Here is an 18,766-nt window from a genome sequence, read left to right on the forward strand (position 1 = left end):
AACATTGCATTGAATTAACAGTTTCTAAAATGTTACTTAAAGTACAAGAAGATATATAAACATACCGTATTCGACGTAATAAGCGCCCACGGCGATATTTGCTAATATATTGGCTAGTGAACAATCCCAATTAGCACCCCTTCCCATTAATCAATGTACACAAGACTTATTTATTCGTGTATAATACGCACTTGTGTGTTATATGCACCCTTAATTAAATTCTGGAAAATATATCTGTCGTGTATGATACGCACATACTTTTCTTTTGTATCATTTCAGGCTGTCAGCATAAACCACAATTTACAATCTTCCAACTGTGTTTTTTTTTCTCACCAAAATTATATGCTAATAAGAGCCCCCAATTTCTAATTTTGAGAGCGCCCCGGGTGTTTATTGCGTCGTATACGGTATATTTCGTAAAAGTTATGTTGAATTTATCAACAATCTGTTTTCAATTTCGGATTTAAAGTATTTATCAATTAGGTTCCCTGAATATTTGGATTGTGTAATACCACTGTCTAACAGCGATAGTTCAACATATGTTACCAGAGCTGACAATGAAATGGTAAATGACACTGAATAGAGCCAGCTGATGGACCTTTTAAGGACCTCATTACCTCATTTAAAAGCAGAATGGTTCCAAAAGAATTTAAATACAAGTGACGTCAGTTACTCACAAGATTCATGCTGTTGTACATTTTTATATGCCTTATAAAATTTATTTTATTTCATGTATAAAGTAAATGCCTGTATACCAAGTTTGTTGTTATAATGAAGTTGGATGCCCTTTGGTTGTGATGCTTGCAGAGGCTGATTGCTCAGTCAGATGCTGTTGTTGTGTAGGTCCGGTTGGTTTTGCTATGCCTGAAAGCTCCTATCACTCCTTTGAGGGTGATGAAGGTTGGTGGAGATTTGGAATCTGATTTTTTATTTTAAAATGAATGTTTACTGTGTTAAGTCTGTCTGACTGCCAGCACTTATGGACTAGTTAAGAGTGCCAGACTTTCACACGTTTTGAAGTAGGTTTTTTGAAGACTGTTATCCTATGTTGTTGATAATAATTAGATCCACATCAAGTGCTTTTATGAGTTATTTTGGTGTAATATTTATACATCATTTCATATAATTTTAGTTTAGCAAGTAATACTTACCACTGAGATACCATGCCGCAGTGTAACATGAATACCCCACTCAGACACAGTATACTGACTCCGAGCCGACCAGTCCTTGTTTTAGCCCCTTAATGCCGAGCGCCAGACAGGGTAACAACAAGTAACATCTTTTAACGTCTTTTGGTATGACACGGACGGGGATCGAACCCTGGACCTTCCGCTCTCCGGGCGGACGCTCTACCACTAGACCACGGAGGCAGTCTAGTTGTCTCTATAATTGTGCATAATGATATATAGTTGCGTCAGTTTTACTTGTAGAAAGGCATGTTCAGAATTCCTGGCTCAGGATCAACTGCAACAACTCCCCATGAATATCCAGGTTAGAATAGGTCTTCGGCGACCCACAGCAGTTGTGCAAAGAATAGTTGGCAGAATCTTTTGGGTTGGATATTAAAGTTGTCTGCCGCAAAAAATACATTGTTGAAAGATGGTTTTAGGTTTAATCTGGTGCTCCCTTTCTGCACACAACACCAGTGCTATACAGACTAGTTAGGATTTCGACCCATGAGGATACCGATTAGAATAGGTCTTCAGTATCCCATGCTTGCCATAAGAGGTGACTCATAATGCTTGTCGTAAGAGACGCCTAACAGGATCGGGTGGTCAGGCTCGCTGACTTGGTTGATGCATGTCATCGTAAAATCATTGTAAAACAAACATGAAGATGGTTTGGCCTATTGCTTGACTTAGTTTCTACCTTGAGGAATTGACAACTGCCACAGCTAGGGACCCTGTGAGTTGTCATCAAACAGGCTCTATAACCGTCTAGACACAGCTAGGGACCCTGTGTGTTGTCATCAAACAGTCTCTATAACTGTCTAGACACAGCTAGGGACCCCATGTGTTGTCATCAAACATGCTCTACAACTGTCTAGACACAGCAAGGGACCCTGTGTGTTGTCATCAAACAGGCTCTATAACCGTCTAGACACAGCTAGGGACCCTGTGTGTTGTCATCAAACAGTCTCTATAACTGTCTAGACACAGCTAGGGACCCCGTGTGTTGTCATCAAACAGGCTCTATAACCGTCTAGACACAGCTAGGGACCCTGTGTGTTGTCATCAAACAGTCTCTATAACCGTCTAGACACAGCTAGGGACCCTGTGTGTTGTCATCAAACAGTCTCTACAACTGTCTAGACACAGCTAGGGACCCTGTGTGTTGTCATCAAACATTCTCTACAACTGTCTAGACACAGCTAGGGACCCTGTGTGATGTCATCAAACAGTCTCTACAACTGTCTAGACACAGCTAGGGACCCTGTGTGCTGTCATCAAACAGTCTTTACAAGTGTCTAGACACAGCTAGGGACCCTGTGTGTTGTCATCAAACAGTCTCTACAACTGTCTAGACACAGCTAGGGACCCTGTGTGTTGTCATCAAACAGTCTCTACAACTGTCTAGACACAGCTAGGGACCCTGTGTGTTGTCATCAAACATTCTCTATAACTGTCTAGACACAGCTAGGGACCCTGTGTGATGTCATCAAACAGTCTCTATAACTGTCTAGACACAGCTAGGGACCCTGTGTGCTGTCATCAAACAGTCTTTACAAGTGTCTAGACACAGCTAGGGACCCTGTGTGTTGTCATCAAACAGTCTTTACAAGTGTCTAGACACAGCTAGGGACCCTGTGAGTTGTAATCAAACAGGCTCTATAACTGTCTAGACACAGCTAGGTACCCTGTGTGTTGTCATCAAACAGTCTCTATAACTGTCTAGACACAGCTAGGGACCCTGTGTGTTGTCATCAAACAGTCTCTACAACTGTCTAGACACAGCTAGGGACCCTGTGTGTTGTCATCAAACAGTCTCTACAACTGTCTAGACACAGCTGGGGACCCTGTGTGTTGTCATCAAACAGTTTCTATAACTGTCTAGACACAGCGAGGGACCCCGTGTGTTGTCATCAAACAGTCTCTTCAACTGTCTAGACACAGCTAGGGACCCTGTGTGTTGTCATCAAACAGGCTCTATAACTGTCTAGACACAGCTAGGGACCCTGTGTGTTGTCATCAAACAGGCTCTATAACTGTCTAGACACAGCTAGGGACCCTGTGTGTTGTCATCAAACAGTCTCTATAACTGTCTAGACACAGCTAGGGACCCTGTGTGTTGTCATCAAACAGTCTCTACAACTGTCTAGACACAGCTAGGGACCCTGTGTGTTGTCATCAAACAGGCTCTACAACTGTCTAGACACAGCTAGGGACCCTGTGTGTTGTCATCAAACAGTCTCTACAAGTCTCTAGACACAGCTAGGGACCCTGTGTGATGTCATCAAACAATTTCTATACATGTCTAGACACAGCTAGGGACCCTGTGTGATGTCATCAAACAGTCTCTATACATGTCTAGACACAGCTAGGTACCCTGTGTGTTGTCATCAAACAGTCTCTACAACTGTCTAGACACAGCTAGTGACCCTGTGTGCTGTCATCAAACAGTCTCTACAACTGTCTAGACACAGCTAGGGACCCTGTGTGTTGTCATCAATCAGACTGGGCACATATGTTCATACTGTGGCTTTGAGTTATACAATCAATCTTCATATCCTAGCAGCGAACAAATCATGCATGATGTATGATAACTAGACTTGGCACAATTGTTGAAATGGTTTCAATGGACAAAGAACTCATACAATTATGCTAGTTGTAATTTAATTTACAATCAATTCCTAGGTTTAGTTTGTAAGGTCCCAACAATGATGACACCCCATTTTGTTCAAGGAGTTTGAATCTGAATTTAAAATGGCCGCCACAGCTGCCATATTGAAAAATCTATTTATAGCCATTACTCCACCTGTTTTGTTTCAAATTAATCAAATTTGGTGCATGTGTAGTTAGTAGTATTGCTCAACACATATATGTTCTATTTTGGCAACAAGGGAGACCTCGTTGACAGTGAGGGGGAATCCCCTTGATCCAACAAACAGGGCTTGGGATCAATAAGGGAGACCTCGTTGACAGTGAGGGGGAATCCCCTTGACCCAACAAACAGGGCTTGGGACCAACAAGAGAGACCTCGTTGACAGTGAGGGGGAATTCCCTTGACCCAACAAACAGGGCTTGGGATCAACAAGGGAGACGCGTTGACAGTGAGGGGGAATCCCCTTGACCCAACAAACAGGGCTTCGCACCAACAAGAGAGACCTCATTGACAGTGAGGGGGAATCCCCTTGACCCAACAAACAGGGCTTCGGACCAACAAGAGAGACGCGTTGACAGTGAGGGGGAATCCCCTTGACCCAACAAACAGGGCTTGGGATCAACAAGGGAGACGCGTTGACAGTGAGGGGGAATCCCCTTGACCCAACAAACAGGGCTTCTGACCAACAAGGGAGACCTCATTGACAGTGAGGGGGAATCCCCTTGACCCAACAAACAGGGCTTGGGATCAACAAGGGACACCTCGTTGACAGTGAGGGGGAATCCCCTTGACCACACAAACAGGGCTTGGGACCAACAAGGGAGACCTCGTTGACAGTGAGGGGGAATCCCCTTGATCCAACAAACAGGGCTTGGGGCCAACAAGGGAGACCTCGTTGACAGTGAGGGGGAATCCCCTTGACCCAACAAACAGGGCCTCGGACCAACAAGAGAGACACGTTGACAGTGAGGGGGAATCCCCTTGACCCAACAAACAGGGCTTGGGATCAACAAGGGAGACGCGTTGACAGTGAGGGGGAATCCCCTTGATCCAACAAACAGGGCTTGGGATCAACAAGGGAGACCTCGTTGACAGTGAGGGGGAATCCCCTTGACCCAACAAACAGGACTTGGGATCAACAAGGGAGACCTCATTGACAGTGAGGGGGAATCCCCTTGATCCAACAAACAGGGCTTGGGACCAACAAGGGAGACCTCATTGACAGTGAGGGGGAATCCCCTTGACCCAACAAACAGGGCTTGGGACCAACAAGGGAGACCTCGTTGACAGTGAGGGGGAATCCCATTGATCCAACAAACAGCGCTCCACGTGACCTTTTCTTTGTACAGCTTTAGATGTATGTCATATTGTTCATTTATGTGGATATTCACGGATACATTCCTCAAACAAGGTATCTGCCTGATACTATACATATAACTCTTGTCGGTTGTATTTCCAATATTTGTATTTTATTTTCATTCATTTGCCGCAGCATGACCGTGGGAGGCCTCAACTGCGACTGATCAAGTTGTTCAATACGTAAAACATATACGGCAACAGCAATCAGTTGTTCCAAAGTGCTACGCTTATGGTTATTATCATTTCAAACATACATAGTAAAAGCTAAAACTAACATAACTCGATATACTATTTCTGATAACATAACAGTTTCAGATACAATTCATCCGATCATTGCATCAAAATTCTTTGAAGCTATATTATCAGGTTTTTTCTTAACTGAATCACGGTAGATTGGTAGAAAATACAGCTGATTGCTATTTCCAGCTTAGTTTACGACACAATACACATAGTAATCTTTATTTCTGCATATAAAACAATGCCTAGCAGAACAGAAAATACAATTTATATAGAAATCATCAAGTCTGGTGATAATTTATCTCAGATTTCACATTTTTTTTGACTAAGTTTGTAATCACCTGTTCATTTACCTGTATTCCCTGATGGGATGATGTAGTCTTTGACTGCACAAAATATGATGTTGACTGATAGCTTTACCCTTTCAAGTCGTGTATGCATCATTCAACAACAAAAACACATGTCGGTTTGGCTTTGTTATGATAATACGCCTTCTTATTCTTCGATCCTCCGATAGATGTCGCATATGCGGCTTGCTAAGGTAATACGGCTTCTCATTCTTTGATCCTCCGATAGAAGTCGCATATGTGGCTTGCTAAGATAATACGGCTTCTCATTCTACGATCCTCCGATAGATGTCGTGTATGTGGCTTGCTAAGATAATACCGCTTCTCATTCTTCGATCCTCCGATAGATGTCGCATATGTGGCTTGCTAAGATAATACGGCTTCTCATTCTTCGATCCTCCGATAGATGTCGTGTATGTGACTTGTTATGATAATACGGCTTCTCATTCTTCGATCCTCCGATAGATGTCGCGCATGTGGCTTGTTATGATAATACGGCTTCTCATTCTTCGATCCTCCGATAGATGTCGCATATGTGGCTTGCTAAGATAATACGGCTTCTCATTCTTCGATCCTCCGATAGATGTTGTGTATGTGGCTTGTTATGATAATACGGCTTCTCATTCTTCGATCCTCCAATAGATGTTGTGTATGTTGTTTGCTAAGATAATACGGCTTCTCATTCTTCGATCCTCCGATAGATGTCATGTATGTGGCTTGCTAAGATAATACGGCTTCTCATTCTTCGATCCTCCGATAGATGTCGCGCATGTGGCTTGTTATGATAATACGGCTTCTCATTCTTCGATCCTCCGATAGATGTTGTGTATGTGGCTTGCTAAGATAATACGGCTTCTCATTCTTCGATCCTCCGATAGATGTCGCATATGTGGCTTGCTATGATAATACGGCTTCTCATTCTTCGATCCTCCGATAGATGTCGCGCATGTGGCTTGTTATGATAATACGGCTTCTCATTCTTCGATCCTCCGATAGATGTCGCGCATGTGGCTTGTTATGATAATACGACTTCTCATTCTTCGATCCTCTGATAGATGTCGCATATGTGGCTTGCTAAGATAATACGGCTTCTCATTCTTCGATCCTCCGATAGATGTCATGTATGTGGCTTGCTAAGATAATACGGCTTCTCATTCTTCGATCCTCCGATAGATGTTGTGCATGTGGCTTGTTATGATAATACGGCTTCTCATTCTTCAATCCTCCGATAGATGTCGTGTATGTGGCTCGTTATGATAATACGGCTTCTCATTCTTCGATCCTCCGATAGATGTCGTGTATGTGACTTGTTATGATAATACGGCTTCTCATTCTTCGATCCTCCGATAGATGTCGCGCATGTGGCTTGTTATGATAATACGGCTTCTCATTCTTCGATCCTCCGATAGATGTCGCATATGTGGCTTGCTAAGATAATACGGCTTCTCATTCTTCGATCCTCTGATAGATGTCATGTATGTGGCTTGCTAAGATAATACGGCTTCTCATTCTTCGATCCTCCGATAGATGTCGCGCATGTGGCTTGTTATGATAATACGGCTTCTCATTCTTCGATCCTCCGATAGATGTTGTGTATGTGGCTTGCTAAGATAATACGGCTTCTCATTCTTCGATCCTCCGATAGATGTCGCATATGTGGCTTGCTATGATAATACGGCTTCTCATTCTTCGATCCTCCGATAGATGTTGTGCATGTGGCTTGTTATGATAATACGGCTTCTCATTCTTCAATCCTCCGATAGATGTCGTGTATGTGGCTCGTTATGATAATACGGCTTCTCATTCTTCGATCCTCCGATAGATGTCGTGTATGTGACTTGTTATGATAATACGGCTTCTCATTCTTCGATCCTCCGATAGATGTCGCGCATGTGGCTTGTTATGATAATATGGCTTCTCATTCTTCGATCCTCCGATAGATGTCGCATATGTGGCTTGCTAAGATAATACGGCTTCTCATTCTTCGATCCTCTGATAGATGTCATGTATGTGGCTTGCTAAGATAATACGGCTTCTCATTCTTCGATCCTCCGATAGATGTCGCGCATGTGGCTTGTTATGATAATACGGCTTCTCATTCTTCGATCCTCCGATAGATGTTGTGTATGTGGCTTGCTAAGATAATACGGCTTCTCATTCTTCGATCCTCCGATAGATGTCGCATATGTGGCTTGCTATGATAATACGGCTTCTCATTCTTCGATCCTCCGATAGATGTTGTGCATGTGGCTTGTTATGATAATACGGCTTCTCATTCTTCAATCCTCCGATAGATGTCGTGTATGTGGCTCGTTATGATAATACGGCTTCTCATTCTTCGATCCTCCGATAGATGTCGTGTATGTGACTTGTTATGATAATACGGCTTCTCATTCTTCGATCCTCCGATAGATGTCGCGCATGTGGCTTGTTATGATAATACGGCTTCTCATTCTTCGATCCTCCGATAGATGTCGCATATGTGGCTTGCTAAGATAATACGGCTTCTCATTCTTCGATCCTCCGATAGATGTCGCATATGTGGCTTGCTAAGATAATACGGCTTCTCATTCTTCGATCCTCTGATAGATGTTGTGCATGTGGCTTGTTATGATAATACGGCTTCTCATTCTTCAATCCTCCGATAGATGTCGTGTATGTGGCTCGTTATGATAATACGGCTTCTCATTCTTCGATCCTCCGATAGATGTCGTGCATGTGACTTGTTATGATAATACGGCTTCTCATTCTTCGATCCTCCGATAGATGTCGCGCATGTGGCTTGTTATGATAATACGGCTTCTCATTATTCAATCCTCCGATAGATGTCGCGTATGTGGCTCCTTATGGTGCCATGAGAGTTTGTTCAAATCGTAAGATATTTTGTGTTTAATCCTCAGCATACTGGTAAATCACGGTGTCTGTAAGGGTTATGTAGCATGTTAGGATTGTTTATGAATCATCACGTAACTTCAATTATCAATTTTGGGGGCGGTCGGGTAGCCTAGTGGTTAAAGCAATCCCTCATCATGCTGAAGACCCGGGTTCGATTCCTGACATGGGTACAATGTGTGAAGCCCATTTCTGGTGTCCCCCGCCGTGATATTGCTGGAATATTGCTAAAAGCGGTGTAAAACCATACTCACTCACTCACTCACTCACTCAATTATCAATTTTAAGGCTCGATATTACTGGTGCCGCCATATCCGCTGGCACACATGAAATAGGAAGTGGCCCTTTGGAATTTATTGTACTGTGACTCGTGGGCATTGTCGTTACCATAGAAATACTTATATTAATTTTTATTTCATTTCTTGACGAAATTAAAGTTTGAAATTAAAGTGTTTTCCTTATTAGTTGCATGTTCCACTATCGCTAAACGACTTCCTGTTGTAAAATCAATCGACATTATTCAGTGATTTCCCTTGATAATATCTTACAGACAGTTGACAAGATGTTCAAGATTGCATGTTTTGGTTGGTTAGTTTGTTGTTTAACGCCGCACTCAGCAATATTCCAGCTATATCACAGCAGTCTATAAATAATCAAGTCTGGACCAGACAATCCAGTGATTGATATCATGAGCATCAATCCACGCAACTCGGATCGATGACATGCATCAACCAAGTCAGCGAGCCTGACCACCTGATCCCGTTAGTCGCCTCTTACGATAAGTCGCCTTTTCCAGCACACATGGGTTGCTGAAGACCTACTCTACCCCGGATCTTCACGGGTCTCAAGAATGCATGTAATGCATTTGAATGAACTGCCTTCTTTTCCTATTTTGACCAATTGTCGCGAAAATTACATAGGCCTCAATTACATCCTCCTCAGTTGCACCAGGTGGGAGGAAGACTGAAGGCTTGTGTTGATGTTTGAAACTGAATACCAACAAGGTAGATTTCAGCCTCCTGAAGCATCAAGCCTCTTATGTTAACTGAAGTCCAGGTATTTCCTGTCACCTGGAGGCTTGACTCTTCCAGAGCCCAACTTGAACGATTTCACAATGGCAGGCGAAAATGAAAAACAGACTGTAGATCTATGCCCATCCTATCACAAAACAGAGGCACGGCCGCAGGATGGACATATTTATCCAAAACAATGCTTGCTGCCAAATGCAGGAAGTGTGACGTGCAGTATCGTCTCGGGGAACTGTAGTGTCTTTGTTTACCTAATACCATATTCGACGTAATAAGTGCCCCACTCTAATAAGCGCCCACTGCAATATTTGCAAAAAATTGGCTAGTGAACAATCCCAATTAGCACCCCTTCCAATTGATCAATGTACACAAAACTTATTTATTCATGTATAATGCAGGTGTTATATGCATCCTTAATTATGGGAAATTAAATTCTGGAAAAATATATCTGTCCTTTATAAACATTTCAGTCTGTCAGAATAAACCATGAAATTTATGATCTTTCAACTCAGTATTTTTCACCAAAATATATTCTAATAAGAACCCCCTATTTCTCATTTTCAGAGCGCCCTGGTCGCTTATTGCATTGAATACGGTATGTAGGCAGCAACCCTTTATTTGTCCACACTGAGAAGGATGTCCTTCGTCAAATTTTACTTGGGGTAGAAAATTCCCCAGCCTCAGTAAGCTAAAGTAAACAGGCAAGCCCATACAGACACATGTAACAAACTCAACACATCCTGTCTCGATCCGTGAAGATCCGGGGTAGAATAGGTCTTCAGCAACCCATGCTTGCCGTAAAAGGAGACTTTGCTTGACTTAAGAGGCGACTAACGGGATCAGGTGGTCAGGCTCACTGACTTTGTTGATACATGTCATCAATCCCAATAGCATGGATCGATGCTCATGATGTCAATCACTGGATTGTCTGGTCCAGACTCGATTATTTACAGACTGCTGTCATATAGCTGGAATATTGCTGAGTGCAGCGTTAAACAACAAACAAACAAACAAACAAACAAACAACATCCAGTCTCCAATGGTGAACACAGAACAATAAAACCATGCTATTTTGTCGTGAATATTTTATCTTTTCTGAGCCACATGGCATCTACACCAGAAAGAGTATCATATTATGGAAGGTATATTTGTGTTGTGTTTCATTTCCTTTACTACGATTGAAATCTCCAAGGCAGTGAAAAAATATAACAAAATCATTTTAGAGAGACTGCATCTTTCATTTGGATTGAGTTGTCAAAGTTGCTCAGGGTTCACCTAACATGACCTTCTATGGTGGTGTTGTCAGGTCTTCACACCGAGAGGTATCGCACCAGGGTTAAAGATCTGGTTTGTTGAGATTGGAATATATGACCTGTCAGTGTCTTTTCTCAGAAGCAGTTTTCTCCGTTCCTCCAGGATTAGGTCAGTTTCTTCTCACTTACAACTTTTTGGTAATTGGGAGTTCTGTCTTAAGTACCCATGATCATAGAGCAAGAAAGATGTTCCTCAACTGGGTAGGGCGTTCCTACTCATTGCCTATAGCCATGATCATAGAGCAAGACAGATGTTCCTCAACTGGGTATGGCGTTCCTACTCATTGCCTGTAGCCATGATCATAGAGCAGATGTTCCTCAACTGGGTAGGGCGTTCCTACTCATTGCCTGTAGCCATGATGATAGATCAGATGTTCCTCAACTGGGTACGGCGTTCCTACTCATTGCCTGTAGCCATGATCATAGAGCAGATGTTCCTCAACTGGGTAGGGCGTTCCTACTCATTGCCTGTAGCCATGATGATAGAGCAGATGTTCCTCAACTGGGTACGGCGTTCCTACTCATTGCCTGTAGCCATGATCATAGAGCAGAACTGATGTTCCTCAACTGGGTAGGGCGTTCCTACTCATTGCCTGTAGCCATGATGATAGAGCAGATGTTCCTCAACTGGGTAGGGCGTTCCTACTCATTGCCTGTAGCCATGATCATAGAGCAGATGTTCCTCAACTGGGTAGGGCGTTCCTACTCATTGCCTGTAGCCATGATCATAGAGCAGATGTTCCTCAACTGGGTAGGGCGTTCCTACTCATTGCCTGTAGCCATGATCATAGTGCGGAACAGATGGCCACATGAACCTGTCAATATATCCATCATGTATTTCAGGTAATTATTCACTTCATTATTTTGATGTTATATTCCACTGCCTTCTTGTTTAAGGTGTTGACATATAGACCCACTTCTGTATCATAATGTCATTTACTGGTAATTTCTGAGAGCCTTTGATCTTCATGGATCTTCATTGGTCTTTATGGAACTGGGGATGTCGGGTAGCCTAGTGGTTGAAGCGTTCGCCCGTCACGGTGAAGACCCGGGTTCCATTCCCGACATGGGTACAATGTGTGAAGCCCATTTCTGGTGTCCCTTGCCGTGATATTGCTGGAATATTGCTAAAAGCGGCGTAAAACCAAACTCACTCACTCACTCTTTATGGAACTTCAGGGATCTTAATGGATCTTCGGGGATCATCATGGATCTTTATGGATCTTCATGGATCTTCATGGACCATCATGGACCATCTCAGGTCTTTATGGAACTTCAGGGATCTTTATGGATCTTCATGGATCCTAAGGGGTCTTCGTGGATCTTCATGACCATAAAGTATGCCGTTGGCCATTGTTGTTATAAACATATCCTCTTGTTTCCTTATTTTATTCTGCTGTGTTTTGTTGTATTGTGCTTGTAGGACTCAGGGCCCTGTGAAACATGTGATTCCCTACTGACATGTTGGATTTTCTTTTCCTGTTCATCTTTCCGTGCATCGAATCTTAAGTTTTCAAGTTCAGTTTCTAATGTTGCACTTTGTATTTGAACATCATTTACCCCAGTCAAAGAAGTAACATGAGCTTCAGCCTCCGTTGTTTGGGTACTTGACACTCACAAGCTGTCCTTACTAGGGCTGGGACGGGTAACTCAGGTACCTGGGTCGGGTGGGTACTGAATAGGACCCGGGTACCCACAGGACTACCCAGACCCGTGGTTAATCAAATGATATATTGTTTAATAGCAAAATTTATCTAGAACTCTATGGTTACACTATAAGTGACTGATGTTTGCATTTCTTTCTGACTATGCACCCTTTCCTTCTGACTTTATGTTTAAATAAAGATAAAGCTTCAGGTGACTTCAGTTTATTCATGACCAGATCGTTTTAGAGTGTATAGATCTAAACACAGTTTGCCAGGGATACAGTCAAACTATTCCCAATCGGACCTTTGGACCTATCTCTTGAGACCTACAGCGGGTACCTGGGTAGGGTCGGGTAATAGGGGGGTGGGTACCTGGGTAGTAAATTTGGACTTGTCCCAGCCCTAGTCCATTCCCTTAGCGTGTCGATGCTCATGATATTAATCACTGGATTGTCTGGTACAGACTCGATTATTTACAGACCGCCGTCATATAGCTATAATATTGCTGAGTGCGGCATAAAACAACAAACCAACCATCAACCATTCCCTTAGCGCCTTCCCACTCTATGATGCCATGAGTTTGGCTATCTGTGCCCTCGCCCCGCTTCTCTCTGCTCTTTTGTTCTGATGCAGAGCAGCACCAGGGATGTTTTCATGCCAGTGAAAGTTAACTTTTCACTTTTTGGGCGGTTGCGTATCCCCACTCGTTGCCCATATGGATCCAGTGTGTGACACCCAATTCTGGCGTCCACTGGCGTGATATTGCTGGAGTAATGCTAAAAGTGGCGTAAAAGCACACTCGGTCACTTAATTTTATTTAGTCTACAGTGATAAAAGGATAGAATACTACCATATGACATTAATATGTACATACAGAGTATTTACAAAAAGATTGAAGAAGCGATAGTATGCTTGATGTTTTGAATGTGAATAAGCATTGTTATTTATCAATTACACAGGCCACAGCTGCTGTTGCTGTTCTAGGTATTTCCATGGCATGGATGAGCAGAGTTTTTGCCTTTCGGGACATATTTCATTTTTAGTTTTTAATCAGGATTCCTTAATCAAAGTCACTTTTGGTTTGTTTGTTTGTTTGTTGTTTAACGCAGCTCTATGCAATGGTCTGTAAATAATCATGTCTGAACTAGACAATCCAGTGATTGACATCATGATCATCAATCCATGCAATTGGGATACAGTGACATGCATTAAACAAAGTCAGCGAGCCTGACCAAACAGTCCCATTAGTCGCCTCTTCTGACAAGCATAGTCGCTTCTTACAGCAAGCATGGGTTGCTGAAGACCTATTCTAACTCGGATCTTCACGGGTCTGGTGAAATAAAGTATATATATTTGTGGAGGTTAGTGACAACAGAAGAGATTTGGTTTGAAGTTCTACAAATATTTTATGATGTGTAACCAAATGGAGAAGTAGAAGACACATCATACATGACGATCCAAAGTGAGTGAGTGAGTTGGGTTTAACGCCGCTTTTAACAGTATTCCAGTTATATCGTGGCGTATCCGCTTAATGTGGGAGGAAAGCCTGAAGTGATGCAGGTCTCAGACGTTTACCACGCCGGTAAAACCCACGGGTATGGTGCTGCCAAACCTAGAAACATAATCGTGGCAAACCGGGATTCGAACCCACAATCATAGGTTTCTGGCGTTTCCAAGGGACGCAACTCTGCACAGTGAATCACGGTGCCTTAGACGACTGGGCCACCCGTGCCTCCGACGATACAGAGCCTCTATTAGTGACATGTAGAAATACATACAGTAACATTAACTGTTACTTGTCAGGCATTGCTCGTGCATGGGCTCCACCACTGGTGGAATTCAGGCGTGTGTTTTGGGTTGCGTATCAACCACCTTCAATCTTGCTCTTTTCATTGTTTTGTATAGTCATTGCCCATTTGACCACATTCATAATAACATCCGATCAGTGTAACAGGCATAAACAACATGTTCTTAAACTGTTACCACATTGTCAACATACACAGACCTATTGACGCTTGTTGCTACAGGTTTATGTTTGACACTGTACATACCTCGGTGACCCGTCAATAGCATATGTCATTTAGTCAACAAACTTAGATTTGTTTAGCAGAAATTGAAAAACTATCAACTGCATATACAAGCACTAAGTTGCAGCATTGAGGCTTCAAGCAGAGGGGACCGTCTCCGTGGTCTAGTGGTAGAGTGTCTGCCCGGAGAGAGGAAGGTCTGGGGTTTGATCCCCAGCCGCATCATACCAAAAGACGTTAAATGATGGTACTTGTTGTTACCCTGGCGCTCTGGCATTAAGGGGCTAAAACAAGGACTGGTCGGCTCGGAGTCAGTATACTGTGTCTGAGTGGGGTACTCATGTTAAACTGTGATTTGGTATCAGAGTGGGCTAGCACTATAAATCGGCATCAGTCTGGACTAGTACAAGCAGTGACACACACACACGTCGCTATATAAGTGCAATAATCTTGGATGTGACGTTAAACCCCATCTCACCTCACCTCACCTCACCTCACCTCAAGCAGAGGGCATGTTTTGTTGAATGGTGTAATTAAACAGACTATAGTGTTTCTCAACCCAGGCCAGGTTACTGAAACAGACCATAGTGACTGTCAACACACCCAGTGAACCGTAACTGTCAACTGAGCAGAACCTGCAAACCGGAACATCATTGAGGCTTAACTTTAGCCACACAACCAGCCACTGTTGTGGCTCAACCACCTGTTGTACTGCAGCTAATGAATGCCCAACAGCGATAAGCCCCTGTGAAAAGTTTCTTCCTGACAGTAGCACATTGCACTGGGAGTGTGTGGGCTGTACTGTCAAGTCCAGTTTGGAGGTGTTGTGGTATGTTGTGCCGTGTTGTGCCACATCCTGGAGCTGTTCACACCCAAGGGGAGGCTTGTGATGTTTGACGAGATTTGGAGTTTTGGATGAGGCATGTATAGATTTTGTAGATTCTGTGGGTGAACCTGTTGCTCTAGGAAATGAAGGTGATCTGTCATGGAAGGACTGTACTCGGGGTGGGAGACATGTGAAAATTTTGGCTGAGATTTTTATTATGGGTACTTGTAATGTGATTGTGTGTTTGTAAAGTACGTTGTGACAGTTTTGAAAGAGGATGTTTATGATAAAAGATATAATTGATAATTTTGATTTAGATCATACTTGATTGACAATTGAGTGACTGTATGTTGATATATTCCTTGTGTGGCCTGTGATGTGACTGTGTTTGTAAAGTGCGTTGTGGCAGTTTTGAAAGAGGATGTTTATGATAAAAGATGTAATTGATAATTTTGATTAAGATCATACTTGATTGACAATTGAGTGATTTTATGTTGATATATTCCTTTTGTGGCTTGTGAAGTGACTGTGTGTTTGTAAAGTGCGTTGTGACAGTTTTGAAAGAGGATATTTATGATACATATGATTGATAATTTTTTTAAAAATTTTATTTTGTTGATAATTGAGTGTATGTGGGTATATTCTGTTCGTTGCTTGAGATGTAACTATTTGTTGTTAAAGTGTGGGATGGTTTGAGAAGAGGATATATATGATATATAACAATTCATATGATGTATGACGTAAGCTATATCTTTTAGGATTTTAAGGTTAAGTTGACATATAGTTAGTGACAAGTTTTTTGATAGATTGTAAAACATAACAATTTTCTCTTATGTTATTTCAGTACAGTAAAAATAGTTTTCACGACTGAGAAATTGAATACACAGATATATTTGGCAACAGCACCAACAAGGATACAAATTTGATTTATCAAGTGGTAATTTATGCCTCCAGAAACACAAAGACATATTGAAGTCAAATCTTAAATATACAATTTCTAATAATATTTCCTGCAGATTGATGCCAGTTCTTATCAGTCAATCAAACTTTTTACAGTACTTGTTGACCCCGACCCGTGAAGATCCGGGGTAGAACAGATCTTCAGCAATCCATACTTGTTGTAAAAGGCGACTATGCTTGTCGTAAGAGGCGACTAACGGGATCGGGTGGTGAGGCTCGCTGACTTGGTTGATGCATGTCATCGATCCATATTGCATGGATTGATGGTCATGATATCAATCACTGGATTGTCTGGTCCAGACTCGTTTTTTACAGACTGACGTCATATAGCTGTAATATTGCTGAGTGCAGCGTTAAACATCAAATAAACAAACAAACTTGTTGACCACAGACCTTTTTGTACATATGAATATAGGGGGCACAGGTGGCCACGTCGTCTAAGGCGCCGCAATTCGCTGTGCAGAGTTGCATCTCTTGGGCACGCCAGAAACCTATGATTGTGGGTTCGAATCCCGGTTCGCCCCGATTATGTTTCTAGGTTTGTCAGCACCATACCCGTGCTCGTGGGTTTCAACGAAGTGGTAAACGTCTGAGACCTGCATCACTTCGGGCTTTCCTCCCACATTAAGCTGACACGCCGCGATATAACTGGAATACTGTTAAAAGCGGCGTTAAACCCAACTCACTCACACTCACATATGAATGTAATGTAGGGGAAGCAGTATGTAGCAATTACACAGTGCAAACAGTATCGAAGACAAATACAGTTCTACAACTCATGCACACAGCTGCCATGAACAGTTCGCTTTAAACAATCATACCGTATTCGACATACCGTATTTTCTTGAGTATAGTGCGCACCCATGTATAATGCGCACCCCCCTCTAGCGGGTTCAATATTTTGAAAAAAAAAGAAATTTGAATATTATGCGCAGAAAAAAATTACACCGTACCCTTTCAGCGAAGTCCGGCAAACGAACGGGTGATGAGAAACTTCGTCAGTACAAATTCGAAATTTGAGATAAAAAATCACCAGACATGTTTATTTACCGATTAAATAGTATTTATTGTTCTGCTAGGCATTGTTTTATATCCAGGGATTAAGATTACCTTGTGCATTGTCTCGTAAACTAAGCCGGAAACAGCAATCAGCTGTACACACGTTTTCTTGGAATCGACTGGTGATTCGGTCAAGACACACCCAATGATATAACTTTAAAGGATTTTTAATGCAAGGATCAGCAAAAATTGTATCTGAAACTATTTTTTTTATCAGGAATAATATATTCCATTATTTTCTTAATTATATGCAGCCTTTACTAAACATATTTAAAATAATAATAACCCTAAGCGAAGCAGCTGATCGCTATTCCCGGGTATTATTTTTTACATGGAACCAATCTGACCAGTCACCGTCAAGGCTCACGCGCACATGATCGCGTGATCGCGAGAATGTTGACATAGAATCGTCAAACAAAAACAAATATGACTTTTAACGAGTCAAAGTATGTCATTTATGATATATGTATCCATTCTCTGTCAACTAAAGTTCGTTTCAAGGCGTCAATAGCGGTATTCTGACCGTGGTTGCTGTTAATAAGCGTCCCACTCTAATAAGCGCCCACGGCAATATTTGCTAATGTATTGGCTAATGAACAGTCCCAATTAGCACCCCTTGCAATTGATCAATGTACACAAGACCTATTTATTCGTGTATAATACGCATTCATGTGTAATATGCACCCTCAATTATGGGCAATTAAATTCTGGAAAAATATATCTGTCGTATATAAACATTTGAGGCTGTCAGCATAAACCACGAAATTTATCTTTCAACTCTATTTTTCACCAAAATAATATTCTAATAAGAGCCCCCTATTTCTAATTTTGAGAGCGCCCTGGGCACTTATTACGTCGAATACAGTATATATCTTTTATCTGCTTTCAAATTTTAATTTTTTTGATGAAAAACTAATTATTTTTTCATGGAGGCGAAATTGCCTGTAAATGTGTGATATTTCCTTACAATCTAGAACAAATCAAGATTTACAATGTCAGTGTCAATGTCTCGGTTTCAGTAAACACAACACAACTTGAGCTGTTATGTTTGTATAGATGGATATCAGCCTCTATCGTGTGTCACAGGTTGTGTTAACGTGGCTAGGCATATACTCAGGATATACACAGGTTTTTGCCCGTGGGACTTTCAAGTGTACTAATACTAGCGATAGAAAATATCAAAATAATATATATTAATAAATAAATCCAGCGGTAGAAATTGGCACTAGTTCTATAGTCCTTGCCAAACT

At 42.0% G+C, this 18,766-nt stretch overlaps 1 protein-coding gene across 4 annotated transcripts in view; it reads left to right on the forward strand.

Annotated features, from left to right (window-relative positions):
* LOC124124721 (endothelin-converting enzyme 1-like) overlaps nucleotides 1-18,766 on the forward strand; it is an 88,962-nt gene that overhangs the window by 23,325 nt on the left and 46,871 nt on the right. The window contains exon 1 of one of the 4 annotated variants that reach the window (XM_048394025.1): nucleotides 802-900. The exons of 1 other annotated variant lie outside the window; for it this stretch is intronic. In XM_048394025.1, coding sequence (XP_048249982.1) covers nucleotides 861-900 — 40 coding nt within the window. In that variant the 5' untranslated portion in view covers nucleotides 802-860. Of the gene's footprint in view, nucleotides 1-801; nucleotides 901-15,306; nucleotides 15,592-18,766 lie in introns of those variants that run through there. 2 more of the 4 variants (XM_048394027.1, XM_048394026.1) reach the window with 2 other exon arrangements.

This window comes from Haliotis rufescens, unplaced genomic scaffold, assembly GCF_023055435.1.
Source record: "Haliotis rufescens isolate VD_foot unplaced genomic scaffold, xgHalRufe1.0.p SCAF_128, whole genome shotgun sequence".
Lineage (NCBI taxonomy): Eukaryota > Metazoa > Mollusca > Gastropoda > Lepetellida > Haliotidae > Haliotis > Haliotis rufescens.